The 16221-nt window shown below is 50.5% G+C and overlaps 2 protein-coding genes across 3 annotated transcripts in view; one reads left to right on the top strand and one right to left on the bottom strand.

Moving 5' to 3' along the window:
* Nucleotides 1–20: 20 nt before the first annotated feature.
* EDF1 (endothelial differentiation related factor 1) lies at nucleotides 21–9083 on the top strand. 2 transcript variants are annotated; one of them, XM_084821253.1, is made up of 5 exons: nucleotides 21–126; nucleotides 2754–2805; nucleotides 5345–5505; nucleotides 6516–6609; nucleotides 7990–9083. In XM_084821253.1, exons 1-5 carry the CDS (start codon nucleotides 49–51, stop codon nucleotides 8049–8051), a joined length of 447 nt encoding a protein of 148 aa, XP_084677379.1. In that variant the 5' UTR covers nucleotides 21–48; the 3' UTR covers nucleotides 8052–9083. The 2 variants fall into 2 exon arrangements, with proteins under 2 accessions (XP_084677379.1, XP_084677378.1); XM_084821252.1 differs by lacking the exon at nucleotides 21–126 and adding an exon at nucleotides 1014–1376 and having other exon boundaries at nucleotides 7990–8844.
* A 3800-nt stretch (nucleotides 9084–12883) lies between these two features.
* MAMDC4 (MAM domain containing 4) overlaps nucleotides 12884–16221 on the bottom strand; it is a 44877-nt gene continuing 41539 nt past the window's right edge. Inside the window, exons 27-29 of the mRNA XM_084821250.1 lie at nucleotides 14117–14231; nucleotides 13809–13990; nucleotides 12884–13273 (exon numbers count right to left, since the gene is read on the bottom strand). Of these exons, the coding sequence (XP_084677376.1) occupies nucleotides 13226–13273; nucleotides 13809–13990; nucleotides 14117–14231 (345 nt within the window). The 3' untranslated portion in view covers nucleotides 12884–13225. The remainder of the gene's footprint in view (nucleotides 13274–13808; nucleotides 13991–14116; nucleotides 14232–16221) is intronic.

Consider the following 16221-nt stretch of genomic DNA (forward strand, 5'->3'; position numbering starts at 1 on the left):
GGGCGAAGGAGGGACGGCCTATTGCGGAGGCTGAGCAGAGGAGCGGCCATGGCGGAGAGCGACTGGGACACCGTGACGGTGCTGCGCAAGAAGGGGCCTAGCGCGGCCCAGGCCAAGTCCAAGCAGGTGAGGGGCGGCCCGGGCCCCCGCGGGGGAGGTGGGCGCCGGTGCGCGTGCGCGTGCCGCCGCCCCCGCCCCCCCGCTCGGGAGCCCCGCCGCCCGCCTGTCAGGGGAGCCGCGCCCCCGCCGCGCCCTCCGGCCCGCGCCCGCGCCGTCCCCAGCAGCCCCGGCCGCCGTGCTGGTCGTGGAGCCTCGGGCGGGCGTCGTGGCAGCCCGGCACACCTGCTGCCCCCGGCCGCGGCATCTGGAGGGCGCCAGCCGCGCCTGGCTCTAGGCTTGGTCGCGATGGCGGCCCTAGCGACGGGCCCCTCCCGCCGGAGTGGGGCCTGGGCGGCCCAGATGCCTTGTCCCGCAGCCCCGTCGCCCTAGCCGGCATGCCCGGTGGTGAGGGATGCCGCGAGCTAGCTCAGGCTGCCTGGAGGGCCGCGAGTCGCCCACACTGCCGGCGCGGCCTGAGACGGCTTGCTGCGCCTCTGCTGCTGGCCCTGCTTCCCCTCCGCGCGCCCCGCCATTCCTCCAAACCGCCCGCGCCGGTCCAGCTGCCCCATCCCCCCGAATGGCCCCTTTCCCCGGAGAGAGAAGCGGAGGCGGTTTTGTCCAGCGTTCTTGGGGGAAGGGTGGGCGGGTGGGCGGGTGTTGCCTCCAGCTACACTTGCAGAACAATGACAAGATAATGTGTTTACTGAATACCTTCTCTTAATCCTGCTTTTCTCTGAAGACGGTACTGAAGTGGCTAACACAGATTATATCATGTCTACATCGTAATGCTCTCCCTTTATGATAAATCTGAAATCCTGTTAACAAGGACATGTTGCTGAGCTGGATGCGTAGTCTTCTCCTGTTTACCTCTGCTGCCATCTTCCTTCCCTGGTGACAAATTTCCAGCTGTAAGTTCCTCGGGGCATGGGCCTTTTGCGTGGGCCTTTCTTATGTAAAGCGCCATGTACATTGCTGGTGCAATGTAAATGATACAGCGAGTCACTGGGGGCAGAGTCCACATGGCACATAGTTTGAGTACCGAAGGGCAGGTCTTCTGTAGAGCCCCAGGCCCAGCTCTTCTGTGCTCCCTGACACCATTTATGTACAACAGTGTTTGTAGAACCTCAACCCACAGTCAAGTTGGAGAGAGAAGTCTTCGGGAAAACACTTATCAGAGGCCGGCTGATGCAAGCGATGGGGCGGGCCAGGAAAGGTCCTCTGGTCTACATTCTCCCCAGGAAAAGGAAGAAAGAGAGGATAGCCAGGAAAAGGAAAGGGTAGGACCCCAGGAGAAAATGCCCAATATTTGATCAATGATAAATGCACTCCCCCGCCCCCCTGCTGCCTGCTTTTTCATCTTCCCCTCTTGTGTGTATCCCCCACCCGCCGTTGGTCACTTAAAAGATGATGTCTGAAAGGGCCATGTTTGTTTTTCCTCCTCCTGTTTTGCTGGAGTACGTTGCTTTTCCAGTCTGCTGGCAGAAGGCAAATGTGTACGTTTTCAACATCTACAGGGAATAAAAAGGGGGTATCGGCAGGCATGTAGTGATCCAAGGAATGCAGACTATTGCTAGGGCCCTCCCTAAGTTTATGCAAGGAAGGAGCCCATAAGAGGCCTCCCATCTTCCGTTTCAGGTGGTGAGCCCCTTATGCCAACTTGGCAGAGAGTTCTCTAGAACACATGCTCTGAACTCCAAGGAGCAGGGTGACCTGTGGCTTTGCCCTTGAATTAGTATTTGCAGTGACAGAGTCGAGGCCTGGATTTAAAGCAGTGGTGGCTGTCAAGTCTGCTCGGTGCTTAGTTTTGCTAAAGGTGTAAAGGTGGAGGGGTGTGTTTGCTAAACTGTCTCATGACAGATCCACATCCTCAGAGGATCACTCCAGCAGCTGCCCTTAGCAGGGGTTGTTAAACAGATCACTGCATTCAGCAGCAGTATAGCTGCATATCAGCTTCTGGGGGCAAAGAGGACATGGCCGCCCCCTTCATGCCTTCCTTTTGGACTTTCTAGAAGCATCTGACTGGTAGGGAAAATAGTAACACAACACCTGTGCTGAAAGAGCTGTACTGGCTGCCAGTTTGCTGTCAAGCTAGGTTCAAGGCAGTATTATTGACATATAGAGCCCTGAACAACTTACAACCAGGTTACGGAAGATTGTCTCTCCTTCCTTATAGACCCCTATGACCCTCAGGGGAAGCCTTGCTGTCCAAGGCACATCCTGCAGAGTTCCATCTGGCAGCATAGTTATTATCCCCTCATCAGGCACCAACAATCATGTGCTTTCAATGATTATTAAAAACGTACTTGCTTAGCCTGGCTTTTCCCAGCCATTAACTTGTCTAAATGTTGTTGTGCTTTCATAATGATGTATTGTTTTATAACTTCTTGTAAACTGCTTCAGGATTTTTAAGGTGGGAAGTATTATATAAATATTCTAAAAATAAAATGAATAAATCAATATTGTGCCATCCAAGTACATAGCACTTTACAAAAAATGAGAGATGTTCCTGCCTCAAGGGGTTTACAGTCTAGAAATTGATATAAAGGAGATAACGGAAGAAGGGAGAGAACTGGGGGTAGAGGGAAACAACAGAAGAATAACTTTGTCTTTCTTCAATGCTGATGCTACTTCTAACTTTAATTTTTAATTTTTAGGCCGTCCTAGCTGCTCAGAGAAGAGGAGAAGATGTGGAAACCTCCAAGAAATGTAAGTATTCTTTTATCAGTTGGCCAGGCAAAAGGCAAAGGTTCCCCTGACTAACATAACTACCCCCCTCCAGTAGATATTTCCTTTCTTAGTAAGTGTTTGTTTGGTTTGGGACCTTTCTCACAAACAGAAACTGACCAGAATCCCCAGCAACTTGCCTTCCTACAAGCAGCGACGTGACTGAGATTTTATAAGACTGCAGAGCGTGGAGAAAGTGGATGGAATGAAGTTGTTTTCCCTCTCTGATAGTACTAGAACTTGGGGTTACCCATTGAAAGTTCTGGGCAGTAGATTCAGGACAGACGCCTTCTCACAATGCAGAGTGAAAGTATGGATTACCTGCCATGAGATGTGACGGCCACTTGGGTGGGGAAAAGGGTCGAGTTGCAGAGCCTCTGCTTTGCCTGCAGAAGATCCCAGGTTCGATTCTTGGCCTCTGAGATAGGGCTGGGAAAGAATCCTGCCTGAAACCCCGGAGAGCCGCTGCTGCCATTGAGTGTCGACAGTACTGGGCTAGATGGACTCGGGGTCTGACTCAGTATAAGCAGTGGAGGCTGGTGGCTCCGATGTCAGTGGGGCAATGAATGCACCCTGGGTTTCAGTTAGAACTCTAGAGGAGTTAGGAAACCCCTCAGATAGCTTCTTTAGAGTTCTGACTGAAACCTGGAGCGGATTCACCGCCCCACTGACATCTGAGCCACTGAGTGTAAGGCATCTTCTGATGTTCATGAGCTTAGATGGCTTTAAAGGAGGTGAGGCAAATGGATTGCAGGGGAGGGTCAGTTTGGGCTGTGCACTCTCCAGGTTTAGCCTGGGCGAGATGCTCGGGCTTCATCAGAGAGGAGGGCTGTTGCTTCCAGACCTGGGTTGAGAGTCCCTCTGGGAAGTCGGCTGACGGGCTCTGTGGCCTTCTGGTCTGATCTGGTAGGGGGCTTCTTCTGGGCTGTTGGAGTCCGTATGCACCTTTTCCAAGGGCTGTTAGTCTTCTCCTCTTGGCTAAAGTGAGCATTGTGTTGAAGGAGGATGGCACTTGCTTCAAAGTTTTCTATTCTGTGTCAACTTGATAGCCTGGATGTAATCCTACCACGTAGGTCAGCCTTCCCCAACCTGATGCCCTTGCGATGCTTTGGACTGCAATTCCCATCATCCCCAGCCATGGGCGTTACAGTGCAGTGCATCTGAAGGGTGCCAAGTTAAGGATGGCAGACTGAGGTTCTAGCCAGTCAAGGTTTATTTAGCATGCCCTTGTAGGTTAAAAAACAAACAAACCCAAACCCTGAGAGGTTAGCAATTGGCAGCCCCTGCACCCAATACTGTATGGTGCCTTTTGGCCCTGCATCTGCCAGTTCCAGAAGCAAAGGAGATGTAGATGAACAGCATCCGTAACAACAGGACTGAGCAGCAGCTTATTTTGCAGACTGGCGGGGTGAAGTTTTGACCCTCTCACTTCCTTTTTAGAGTGACCATCCAAGAAAAAGAGTTGCCAGCCCGGGATGTAAGGGGAGGGGCCGTAGCTCAGGGGTCGAGCCCTGGGTTTGCATGCCAAAGGCCCCTGGGTCAGTCCCCAGCTTCTCCAGGGAGGTCTGAGAAGACCCCTGTCTGAAGCCCTAGGAAGCCGCTGCTGCCAGTCAGCATCGACAATACTGGGCTAGATGGACCAAGGGCCTGGCTCTGTAAAAGGCAGCTTCCTAGATTCTCGGCAGATGTACAGGCCGTAGTTCTGTGGTAGCGCCCCTGCTTTGCATGCAGAAGGTTCCAGGCTCAATTCCCAGCACCTCTGGTGAGGCTGGGGAAAAACCTCTCTTGAGACCTAGGGAGGCGGTGGGCTCTCCCACACTGGAGGCATTCAAGACAAGGCTGGGCAGCCATCTGTCAGGGATGCTTTCACTTGGATTCCTGCACTGAGCTGGGGGTTGGACCTGTTGGTCTTATAGGCCCCTTCCAACCCTGCTGTTCTATGATTCTGTGATCTTGTTCCCATGAATTGCTTTGCTGAATCAGATCAAACGTCCCTTGCGTACAGTTGGCGACAGATGTTCCTTTTTTGTCCCTAGCAACTGGTCAACAGGTCTATACAGCCTCTTCAGAAGGCAGTACTATTCTTAGCTGTCTTTGGTAAAAAGTATTAATTGCCATGAAAGCAGTCTGTGCTAGTGTCCATCTAGCAGCAATACATTCCACGAGCTAGTTGTGACTTGTCCTGCATGAAGAAATCCTCCTTCTCACACCTTTCCCATGCCCACTTGGCCAGACATCTGCATGTCCTGAAAATGCCTGGCACTCTCTGAAACCAAGCAAAGAAGCCACCCAGTTCTGTTAAGAGTGGTATGAGGCAGCTTCCTGACAATTGTTGCAGGAGGGCTTGGCACCCACTGCCCCTTGGGCTGCTTCCCTGTGTTGTTCCTTGCAGAGGCAACCTTTCTCTGGTTCTGGCAATGCCTCCCTCCTGCCCCTTGGGCTGCTTCCCAAGCACACCCAGCTGCGCAGCTGACTCGCCAGCCCACTCTCTCTGCGTGTCCCTGTTCAATCCAACCTGCAGGGGCGGCGGGCCAAAACAAGCAGCACTCGATCACGAAGAACACGGCCAAGCTGGACAGGGAGACGGAGGAGCTGCACCACGACAGGGTTCCCCTCGAGGTGGGCAAAGTGATCCAGCAGGGCAGGCAGAGCAACGGGCTCACCCAGAAGGACCTTGCCACAGTGAGTTTGACTCCGCAGAGGAGAGGGAGGCGCAGGCGTTTCTGTGTGCTGTGCAGCTGGGCCTGGCCATGGGGCACCATCACTGCAGGGGAAGAAGGCATCGAGTATTGCTGTGTGTGGCAAGGCGGGCCTGACCTGGAGCCTGCCCCTTCTTTCCCATCCCTGAGACAACCTGCAGGCTGTTCTGTGTCAAGGGAAGAGTCGGGAACCTGGGCTTCCCCACCGACTGCCAGGAGCTAGTAGAGACTCCCCCCGCCCCTTGCCAACATGCCCCTAATTATCGCATACCTTTGTACAGATTAATTGGGTTGGATCCAGGATCTGCCTTCTGCAAGAAGGGCGTAGTTCACAGAAGGTCCCTCTGCCTGATTTAGGGGATAACCCCTCCCCCACAGCTCAGCCCCATTCAGCAGGGTCTCCTGACTCTATGTAGCATTTTCAGGGGGGTGGAGGGGCTGCTGTGGAAGTGGGGGGAGTCCACTTCCCCCAGAGCAATTGATCCAGCATACATCTGGATCCAACCCGCTGGAAGCTGTTGTGGAAGCCAATCTTGGCTGAAAAAGAAGGTATAAATGAAGGATATGCTGGTATGTGGACCTCTGGTTAGGGCCCATGCACCCACCCGCCCCATTCTTGGGGCACATTACGACCTCTAGAGCATATTAATAGTGCAATCCTATGCAGATGTACTCAGAAGTAAGTCCCACCAAATTCAACTGCCCTGTGAGCCTCTTGCTTGCTTTAAAGAAAAGGTTAATTTGGAGTGTGGTGCCCCGTGGAGGGATCCACACACAGCCCTAGTTGCAGATTTCACTTGAATTTGCACCCCCTCTTATTCCATAGGCTCAGGGGCCATTTCATTTTATGCTCCCTGGCCCTCTGAATGGCCATCTTTCCTACACTTTTTTAAAATTTCAGGACCGATTCAGTGGGAGGATGGGCTTTTTGTAATTTGGGCTTGTGTGTCTTGAACCAAATATGGGCATCTCAGTTGCCACATCTCTCTTTAGAAAATCAATGAGAAGCCACAAGTCATTGCTGACTACGAGTCTGGAAAGGCCATTCCCAACAACCAGGTGCTGGGCAAGATTGAAAGGGCCATCGGTGAGTTGTATGTGTGGCTCCCCCCACCCCGCTTACAAACAGCCCGTGAACAGGTGCCTTGCTGCTGAGTTGGCAACCGCTCCATGCATCTGCATAGCCTAGAAGTGGCAAGAAAGCCGTGCGAGCTTTCCTGGGTTGGCCCCTCCCCGGCAGTGGTGAGGCAGAAGAGAAAGCAGCACAGGTGCATCTTGGCAGCACCGCTTTCTCTCGGCCCCTGTCTCCCGCGCTTGCTCTCTAGCCACCCCTGCTGGCAACTGGAGGGCCCAGTCAGCTGCTTGTGTTTGGGGCAGCAATCCACTTAGTGGCTGGACAGAAATTGGTGACCGCCAGGATCTTTCCCCTCGCCCAAGAGGCAGCAGGGCCTTGCTTCTCTAGAGGTCATTGAACGAGCTGGGAGTTTGTGCTGCCCTGGCACTCGGAACCTTGGAGCAGGGCCCACCCCCATCCCCCAAACACATACACACACACACACTGAACTCCATAGTTAGGAGAAAACCTGGGCCTCATCCTCCTTTCCAGAGACCCTCTGCGCACTTGCAGTGGTGAGCAAGATGACGGATCTCTGGAGAAGGTGGGCAGGACCTCCCTCTTTCATCATACTAGATCCCACCAGGATCTAGTGGGATCCCGAATCTGAACGGTAGGAGCTGAATGGTGGGAGATTCAGGACAGATGAATGGAAGGACTTCTTCACACAGCACAGAGTTAAACTATGGAATTCTTGCTACTACAAGATGTAGGCATGGCCACCAACTGGGATGGCTTTAAAAGGGGGGCTAGAGAAATTAGAGACAGCATGGCTCTTCTTCTGCTCTTAAAATCCTTGATGTGAGGTGTTATACCTGAGGTGTGTTAAGCTGAATTACAGGGAACTTTGAGCAGGAATTTAACCCTTAACCTAGCTCTGACAAGGGCCATGTGGACAAGGCCATTGTGACCAATTTCTCTCCTCCGGCTAGAGGTGTAGGAATGTGGCACAGGTTGCCATGTTCTGGCACTGCGGCTAGCCTTGTTGAATGTGCCAGTGGCAACAAAAGCCAGAGCAACCCACCCCATGGAGCAGTGTGCCTCAGCCCTGGGTCCACTTCCTGCTTCTGCTTCACTCCAAGCCATGCAGTTTCCCTCAGGCTATGTGCTTATAAACTGGGAAAGGGGAAGTAGAATATTGTAAGGGCAAAAGACACCCAGAGTCTCTAAAAGATAAATACTGGCAGTGACAGAAGCAACTGTCATCACATGTTGTGGTTGTAACTCGCAGAGTTCTCTCCTTCAACCCGTATTTATTTGTGGACTGTGTGCAAAAATCTTTGTCCTAGCTGACCCCCATCCCAGCTGTGTGTGGGGGCTGAGTCCCATTGCTGCTCCTTGTTCTCGTTCCAGGTCTTAAGCTTCGCGGGCGGGACATCGGCAAACCCCTCGAAAAGGGCCCGAAAGGGAAGTGATGACAAAGCCTCGAAATCAGTTTTGCCCCGGCTGATCTCGCCTGGCCGTTCTCTTTCTCCTGGATGGATGGCCAGGGTCTCTTTGTCTCTGCCAGGCTGAGCAACACTGCTTTAGCCTCACTAGAGGGGGAAACCTCCAGAATTTCTGCCCTGCTGTAAGCCAGCAAACGTCTCAACTGGTGACATTCTCTCCCCACTCTCTCCTTCCCTTAAGAGATTGAGTATCCAAAACCTAATAAACGCTGCATCTGAATCTGCCAGGGGCAAGAAACAAAACCCAAGTGTTTTTATCTGTTGGTGTTTAGAAGCAGCTGAAATTGGGCTCAAGGGGGGCGGGATCTCTAGCTGAAGAATTTGTGGGGAAGGGTAGGGTCCAGAGGAAACAGGGTGGGATCGGAGAGCGGGGGCAAATTGCTGCGGTGCCTGTTCTTTGTTTGTCCATTCCTTCCAGCTGCTCTAAAGAGATCTCAAATAAACCTTGTTACCCTTCAAGATGGGGAGTAGCAGCTGCTTTTTGGTCTGTTCATTGACGCCGTGCTGCTGTGAGGGGTTTAGATGGGCTTCACCGCACCAGGTACCCTGCAGTAGCTGCTTCTGTCTGTTTCAAGGATCTGTTTGCATGCTGTATACTCCTTTGTGGCAGCTGCTGATAATGATGGGTTGAGCCCTTGCTTTAAGGCTACTTCTACTTGCTGTATCTGTGTGTTGTCCTGTTGCTGGTTTATCTTATTTTATTGTAAGCTGCCTTAAGCACTGCATGGGATATAAATGTACTTAAATAAAATCCATGCAGAAAATGAGAGCCAGCCCAAACACTGTGCTGGAATGGAGCTGGAGATCCAACAGGGGCCCTCCTTTGCATCTGGGGCTTGGAGGCTTTCCCTGTAAGTGGGGGCTGTATCTTAGCCATGTATTTATTAATTTATTTTTAAAGCACCCTTTACTCCACTCTTTGGCCAGAAGCGCTCCCAATTTGGCTTATATATGACCAATAAAAAAAAACAAAGACGGTAAGAACTCCAAAATCCACAGTTAGGCAATACCCTTTTTGTTGTTCAGTTGTTAAGTCGTGTCTGACTCTTCGTGACCCCATGGTCCATAGCACGCCAGGCCTTCCTATCCTCCGCTCTCTCCCGGAGTGTGCTCAAGTTCATTTTCATTGCATCGGTGATGCTATCTAGCCATCTCATCCTCTGCCATCCCCTTCTCCTTTTGCCTTCAGTCTTTCCCAGCATCAGGGTCTTTTCCAGAGAGTTTTCTCTTCGCATTAGGTGGCCAAAATACTTGAGCTTCAGCTTCAGTATCTGTCCTTCCAATGAGCAGTCAAGGTTGCTTTCCTTTAGGATGGACTGATTTGACCTCCTTGCAGTCCAGGGGACTCGTAAGAGTCTTCTCCAGCACCACAGTTCGAAGGCATCAATTCTTCGGGGCTCAGCCTTCCTTATAGTCCAGCTCTCACAGCCATACATTACTACTGGGAAAACCATAGCTTTGATTAGACGAACCTTTGTCGGTAAGGCGATGTCTCTGCTTCTTGCCATGCTGTCTAGGTTTGCCATAGCTTTGCTCCCCAGGAGCAAGCGTCTTTTAATTTCATGGCTACAGTCACCATCTGCGGTGATCTTGGAGCCCAAGAAAATAAAATCTGTCACTGCTTCCATTTCTTCCCCTTCTATATGCCAGGAAGTGAAGGGGCCAGATGCCATGACAACCAAAATGCTACAAAAGGTTGTGCATGCTTCCATGTTCTCTAGAACTCTTCATCAGGCTAGGTGGTACAAGTAATGGGGTGGGAGAAGAAACTGACCAGTTAAAAAATGGCCAGATCTTCTCGCCATGAGGTCTGTTCTGCCTTTAGTACCACCTAGCCTGATGAAGAGTTCTGGAGAACCTGAAAGCTTGCAAAGTCCTCTGTGGCATTCCAGAAAAACATCTATTTCTGCTTTTTTGACTACACTAAAGCCTTTGATTGTGTCAATCACAACAAACTCTGGCAAATTCTGAAAGAGATGGGGGTACCAGACCACCTTACCTGTCTCCTGAGAAACCTGTACGAGGGTCAAGAAGCAACAGTAAGAACCACACATGGAACAACCGATTGGTTCAAAATTGGGAAAGGAGTACGACAAGGCTGCATATTGTCGCCCTGCTTATTTAACTTATATGCAGAGTACATCATGAGAAACGCCGGGTTGGATGAATCACAGGTCGGAATTAAGATTGCCGGGAGAATTATCAACAACCTCAGATACGCAGACGATACCACCCTCATGGCAGAAAGCGAAGAGGATCTCAAGAGCCTCTTGTTGAGGGTGAAAGAGGAGAGTGCAAAAGCTGGTTTGAAACTCAACATTAAAAAAAAGAAGATCATGGCATCTGGCCCCATCACTTCCTGGCATATAGAAGGGGAAGAAATGGAAGCAGTTATTATTATTATTAAATTTATTAATCGCCCATCTGGCTGGTCACCCAGCCACTCTGGCCGATGTACAACATACAGTAAAACGGTTTAAAACAAAATTCTACAGTAAAAACATTTTCTAAAATACCCTAACCCACCCCAAATGCCTGCCTGAACAACCATGTTTTTAATGCACGACGGAAGCTCATTAAAGAGGGGGCATGGCGGAGTTCCCTAGGGAGGGAGTTCCACAGAGTGGGGGCCACCACAGAAAAGGCCCTCTCCCTCGTCCCCACCAGTCTAGCTGTCCTGGCTGTTGGGACAGAGAGAAGGCCATCCGAGGGTGATCTTGTTGAGCAGCCTGTCTGGTGCAGCTGGAGGCACTCCTTAAGATAGGCTGGGCCAGAACCATATAGGGTTTTAAAGGTCAAAACCAACACCTTGAATTTGGCCTGGAAAACAACTGGTAACTAGTGCAACTCCTTCAGCACTGGAGTGATGTGATCTCGCCGGCGGCTGCCTTTAATCAGACGAGCCACCGCGTTCTGTACCAGCTGCAGCTTCCGAACCGTCTTCAAGGGTAACCCCACGTAGAGTGCATTACAGTAGTCTAAACGAGAGGAGATCAGGGCATGTACTACAGATGGGAGCAGATGGTCGGGAAGGAAGGGGTGCAGCCGCCGTATCAGATGGAGTTGATACAGCGCTGTCCGGCTCACAGCTGACACCTGAGCCTCCATGGACAGCTGGGAATCCAAAATGACCCCCAGGCTGCGGACCTGGTCTTTCAAGGGTAGCCGTACCCCATTCAACACCAGGTCAACATCCCCCAGCCTCCTCTTGTCTCCCACCAAAAGTACCTTGGTCTTGTCAGGGTTCAGCTTATTCCTCCCCATCCAGCCACTCACCGTCTCCAGACATTTGGACAGGGATTCTACGGCCAACCTTGGTGAAGATTTGAATGAGAGGTAGAGTTGCATGTCATCCGCATATTGATGACACCGCACCCCAAACCTCCTGATGATAGCCCCCAGCAGCTTCACATAGATATTAAATAGCATCGGGGAGAGGATGGAACCCTTTGGCACCCCACAAGTGAGTGGCCACGGGTCCGAAGCCTCCTCTCCCAGTGCTACCCTCTGGTACCTGCCGGAGAGGAAGGACTGGAACCACTGCAATACGGTGTCTCCAATGCCCAACCCCTCCAGGCGGTCCAGGAGGATACCGTGGTCAACATTATCAAAAGCCGCTGAGAGGTCGAGGAGAACAAGGAAGGAGCATTCACCCCTATCCAGAGCCCTCCTCATATCATCTACCAAGGCGACCAAGGCCGTTTATGGCAGATTTTATTTTCTTGGGCTCCAAGATCACCGCAGACGGTGACTGTAGCCATGAAATTAAAAGACGCTTGCTCCTTAGGAGGAAAGCTATGGCAAACCTAGACAGCATAGCAAGAAGCAGAGACATCACCTTGCCAACAAAGGTCCGTCTAATCAAAGCTATGGTTTTCCCAGTAGTAACGTATGGCTGTGAGAGCTGGACTATAAGGAAGGCTGAGCGCCGAAGAACTGATGCTTTCGAACTGTGGTGCTGGAGAAGACTCTTGCGAGTCCCCTGGACTGCAAGGAGGTCAAATCAGTCAATCCTAAAGGAAATCAACCCTGAGTGCTCATTGGAAGGACAGATACTGAAGCTCAAATATTTTGGCCACCTAATGCGAAGAGAAAACTCTCTGGAAAAGACCGTGATGCTGGGAAAGACTGAGGGCAAAAGGAGAAGGGGACGGCAGATGATTAGATGGCTAGCTAGCATCACTGATGCAATGAATATGGACTTGAGCACGCTCCGGGAGAGAGTGCAGGACAGGAAGGCCTGGCGTGCTATGGTCCATGGGGTCACCAAGAGTCGGACACGACTGAACAACAAAGAAAGGTACTGCTTACTTGTGGAATAAAAAGCAAGCCATTCTCTGCCTGTAAAAGATATGAGACACATGGAAAAAGGAGATAGGGAGGGAAAAGGAAACTAGCAAACTGAGGCACCTATTCTTAAACAGTAGTTCTGTCGTAGGTAACAGCTAGTGCTTGACTGCCTCCTTTTCCTGTAAAAGAATTTGCCCTATCCTTTCTTTTGAAAAGTGAGATTGATAAGTTAATTCCATATCATGTGAAGAAGTCCTTCTTTTACTCAGTCTATTGAGAATCAAATTACAGCGTTACAGAATAGAAATGTTTGCTCTCTTTACTTGTAATGTAGAAGCTTCTATCACCTCCCCCCAGCCCACCCGGTTCATAATATTTTATTCCTCCATGACAAAGCCCAAAAGCTTTATTTAGCCTTCCCTTGTAGTGTTGGTCTTCCAACCTCTTGATCATCTGGCGTGTCTGCCTATGCCTTTCTTTTCCAGCTCTGTCTTTTTTGGGAGGGGCAGCTGGAACTGTAATAACATTAGGCCAAATAAGGTGATAGAACATGGTTCCAGGTGAGATTTTGTTAAGCTTCCTGCTAGAGCCAGAGCACAAAGGGAGCAGGCGGGATGAAACTAAGAAAAACTCTTTGCCCCCAGTGAAGAGGAGACACGTATCCACTGAGGTGTCCACAGAGAGAATGTTACTGTGCACGATGTGAGCCATTCTGGTCCTGACCCACGCAAGGGAGGACTGCATCATCCCCCAAAATGCTGAGGTCTCAAAAGGCGGCACAAAGGGAACAGAGCAGCAGCTGTCGGGCAGTGCAAGCCAGGGATTGTGCTCAGTCTGCACAGGAGGCTGGCCTACTCTGTTTCCCCATCGATGGGCATCTGTGGTAGGATGACTACGTCCTGCAAACCAAGGGAACCGTTTTACTGGCCGTCATGAGCATGGGTGCCACAAGGGGAATAGCAGCCCTTCTCCTCCATTACATTTCTATACCGCCCAAATAACCAAAGATTTCTGGAATGTTCACAAAAATCAAAACTGCTCACAGCATGGAAATATAGCACAGTGCTTCCCTGTGCATTCTAAGCACCCGTAAGATCGCACTCTAAGGAGGGAAAGGTGGAATAGCTGCACGAGGCCCTTGGACTCGCAGCACTAAAAGGCCCCCCCAGTCAGGACGCATCCACTGACTTCGGGCAGGAAGCATACCGATGCCCAAAAAAGACTGCCCCCCCCCCCCACACACACACACATGCTCCTAACTGTACTTTTAGATGTACTTTAATTGAAAGGTACTTTGGAAGCCAATTTGTCTGGAAAATGGGGTGTAAATATAATTAAGCAACCCCACACCCTGCCAGGACACTAAAGCCTCTCTTACTCCCTCAGCCCAAGCCCCCCCCCCCAAAAAAAAAACTAGCCATGCACAAGCCTTACATCTCTAAATGCGATGTTATCGAGTCCCGCGATGCTGTTGCTATCCTCTGGCATCCTGTCTCCTGCCTCTCTCGGCTTCTTCAGGCAGTAGATGGCCACGACTGCTGCGCCTAGCACCAGCAGGATGGAGCATACCACACCTGCCACCAGCCCGGCCACTGAACCTCCGCCAGAGCTGCTCCCTGTCCACAGGAGAGAGGAATCCCATTAACACGCTGTCAGTTGCAAGTGGTTGGAGCACTCCAGCACTACCTTGTGGGGAATGGGGCTTTTCTGGGGCAGGGTGTGTGTGTGAAAGCAGCAGTTACCTTCCTCTTGGTTCTGGGAATTGTCATCACAACCTGGCCCAGCTGTGTAGGAGATATCATCCACAGCAATGGTCTCTGAGTTTGGCCACGCTCCGCTTGTGGCTTCCAGCACAATCTGTGGGAAAAAATGCATACCTTCTAGCGCCGGGACTAGGAAGGAGGCACTAACACACCATGCATAATTAACCCATGGAACTCATTGCCAACAGACATAGGGTTGGCAAAGAGGAGGTGGGGCGGAGAGCGTGTGTTCGGGGTGGGGGAGAACAAGGCATCATCTGAAACTGGTAGGCAGTAGGCTTTCATCAGAAAATCTCTATGCAACCTCTGGGACTCACTGCTACAGAAGACTGAGGGTGACGAACATTAAATAAAATCATTTGATCAGTGCATGAACCTTTAAATTAGACTCCCAAGTGGAGCATGCCATTTCCTAAGAGATCTGAGAGGGATTTGCTCTTCCCTTATTTGAGGGGCTATTTTTCTTGTCACACTAAACATATTAGAATGCAAGAGCTTCTCCTGGTTGAATTCAGAAAGAATTCAAAACCAAGGTCTGGACACACACAGCTCCAGGCCTCTCCTCCTCTCCCTGCTGTCATTCTCTCCACACTCTTCTGGGTTGCAGGGGCCCTCCCTGAACACAGGCACTATTTTTCCCCATGCTTGTTGATGGGCACGCTCTGAAGGAAACGAGATGTGCAGGCAGGACTAGCGCAATGACTAAAGGTGCTCAGTTCAAGGGCGTCGGCTGACTCACTCCAGGGTTTTATTATAGTATAGCTGTGTTAGTCTTTTGTTTACACATTTAAGGATTAAGGGTGCAACCCTATGCACATTTAGACAGAAATCAGTCCTACAACTCCCAGCATTCCCCAGCCAGCCTAACTAACCAACAGGGGTGGGGTGGAGAGAGGCAGGGCTGAGTATACCCCACCCACAATGCTGGGACTTGTAGGACTTATTTCTGTCTAAACATGCACAGGATTGTGCCCTAAGCGTAGCACACATACAGACTAACTGTGTTAGTTGTTCAAATGTTTGCACACGCTTTTGTGGGTTACAACCCACTTCAACAGATGACAAAAGTGGAACTGGAGGTTTTCATTTCATTCATTCACAATAGCTGAAGCTCTCTGGGCAGTTTACAAAGATTAAAAACCTTAAAAATACAATATTATACATAGTATAAACAAACAACACATACACGTATGTGCACACACAGCAATTTTAAGCAATAAGAAAAATCCAGGACCTGATTAAAACCTGTTGCATGCTGCCAAATACCTGAGAGAAGAGGAAGGTCTTAACCAGGCACCAAAAAGATAACAATGTTGATGCCACATGGGCTTTGTTGGGGAGATTGTTCCAGAACTGGGGGGCCACCACCAAGAAGGCCCTCTCCCTGGTTGCACCTTCCAAGCATCCCTCAGAGGAGGCACCTGGAGGAGGGCCTTAAATGATAAGCGTGGTAAATGGGTAGGTTCATGCCAGGAGATGCTAACTTGCAGTCTGAAGACAGCTAGATCTGCAGCAAGCATTGTATTCTCTTAAAGAGACAATTACGTACCACAAAATGCACTGAAAATCTTTACAGCATGTGTAGAAACCATAGTCCCTATTGAGTCCCTGATTAAAACAATCAAATTTCCTTATCGCTTGTTCTGCAATCTCGTGTTCCAAGCAAGCCCCTGATTTCAATTTCTCTAGAACGCCAACCTGAAGTCTGTGATGGTATGTCCAGAGAGATAAAAGTGTTCACTGACAGGCTTGCTGGTGTTGTTTTGCTTAATGTCTGATTTCCTGCAGATCTACCTATTTTGATTGTCTTTTCAGACCCAAAGCCTCCAGTTCCATCAGCATCTGATGAAGTGGGTTATAACCCACGAAAGCTCATAAAAAGTTATTAAAACCTCTTCACAATTTCACTGAGTGGTAAGAACATAAGAAGAGCCCTGTGGCAGGATCAGACCACAGGTCCTTCTACTCTAGCATCCTGTTACAACAGCAGCCAAGGGGAAGCGCCAAAGCAGGACGTGAAGAGAATCGCTCTCCTTGTTTCTCATGTCCTCCCTATCTGGCATTCAGAGGCAGAAATCCTCTGG

This window comes from Heloderma suspectum, chromosome 14, assembly GCF_057233095.1.
Source record: "Heloderma suspectum isolate Gila_16-S chromosome 14, 16-S_ref, whole genome shotgun sequence".
Lineage (NCBI taxonomy): Eukaryota > Metazoa > Chordata > Lepidosauria > Squamata > Helodermatidae > Heloderma > Heloderma suspectum.

Bases quoted from the DNA above. Each gene is read 5' to 3' on its own strand.
- EDF1 (XM_084821252.1), top strand. From the start codon at position 1,086: ATGATACAGCGAGTCACTGGGGGCAGAGTCCACATGGCACATAGTTTG. The intron at 2,806-5,344 runs GTAAGTATTCTT...TCCAACCTGCAG, and splicing joins TGTGGAAACCTCCAAGAAAT to GGGCGGCGGGCCAAAACAAG. The intron at 6,610-7,989 runs GTGAGTTGTATG...TTCTCGTTCCAG, and splicing joins CAAGATTGAAAGGGCCATCG to GTCTTAAGCTTCGCGGGCGG.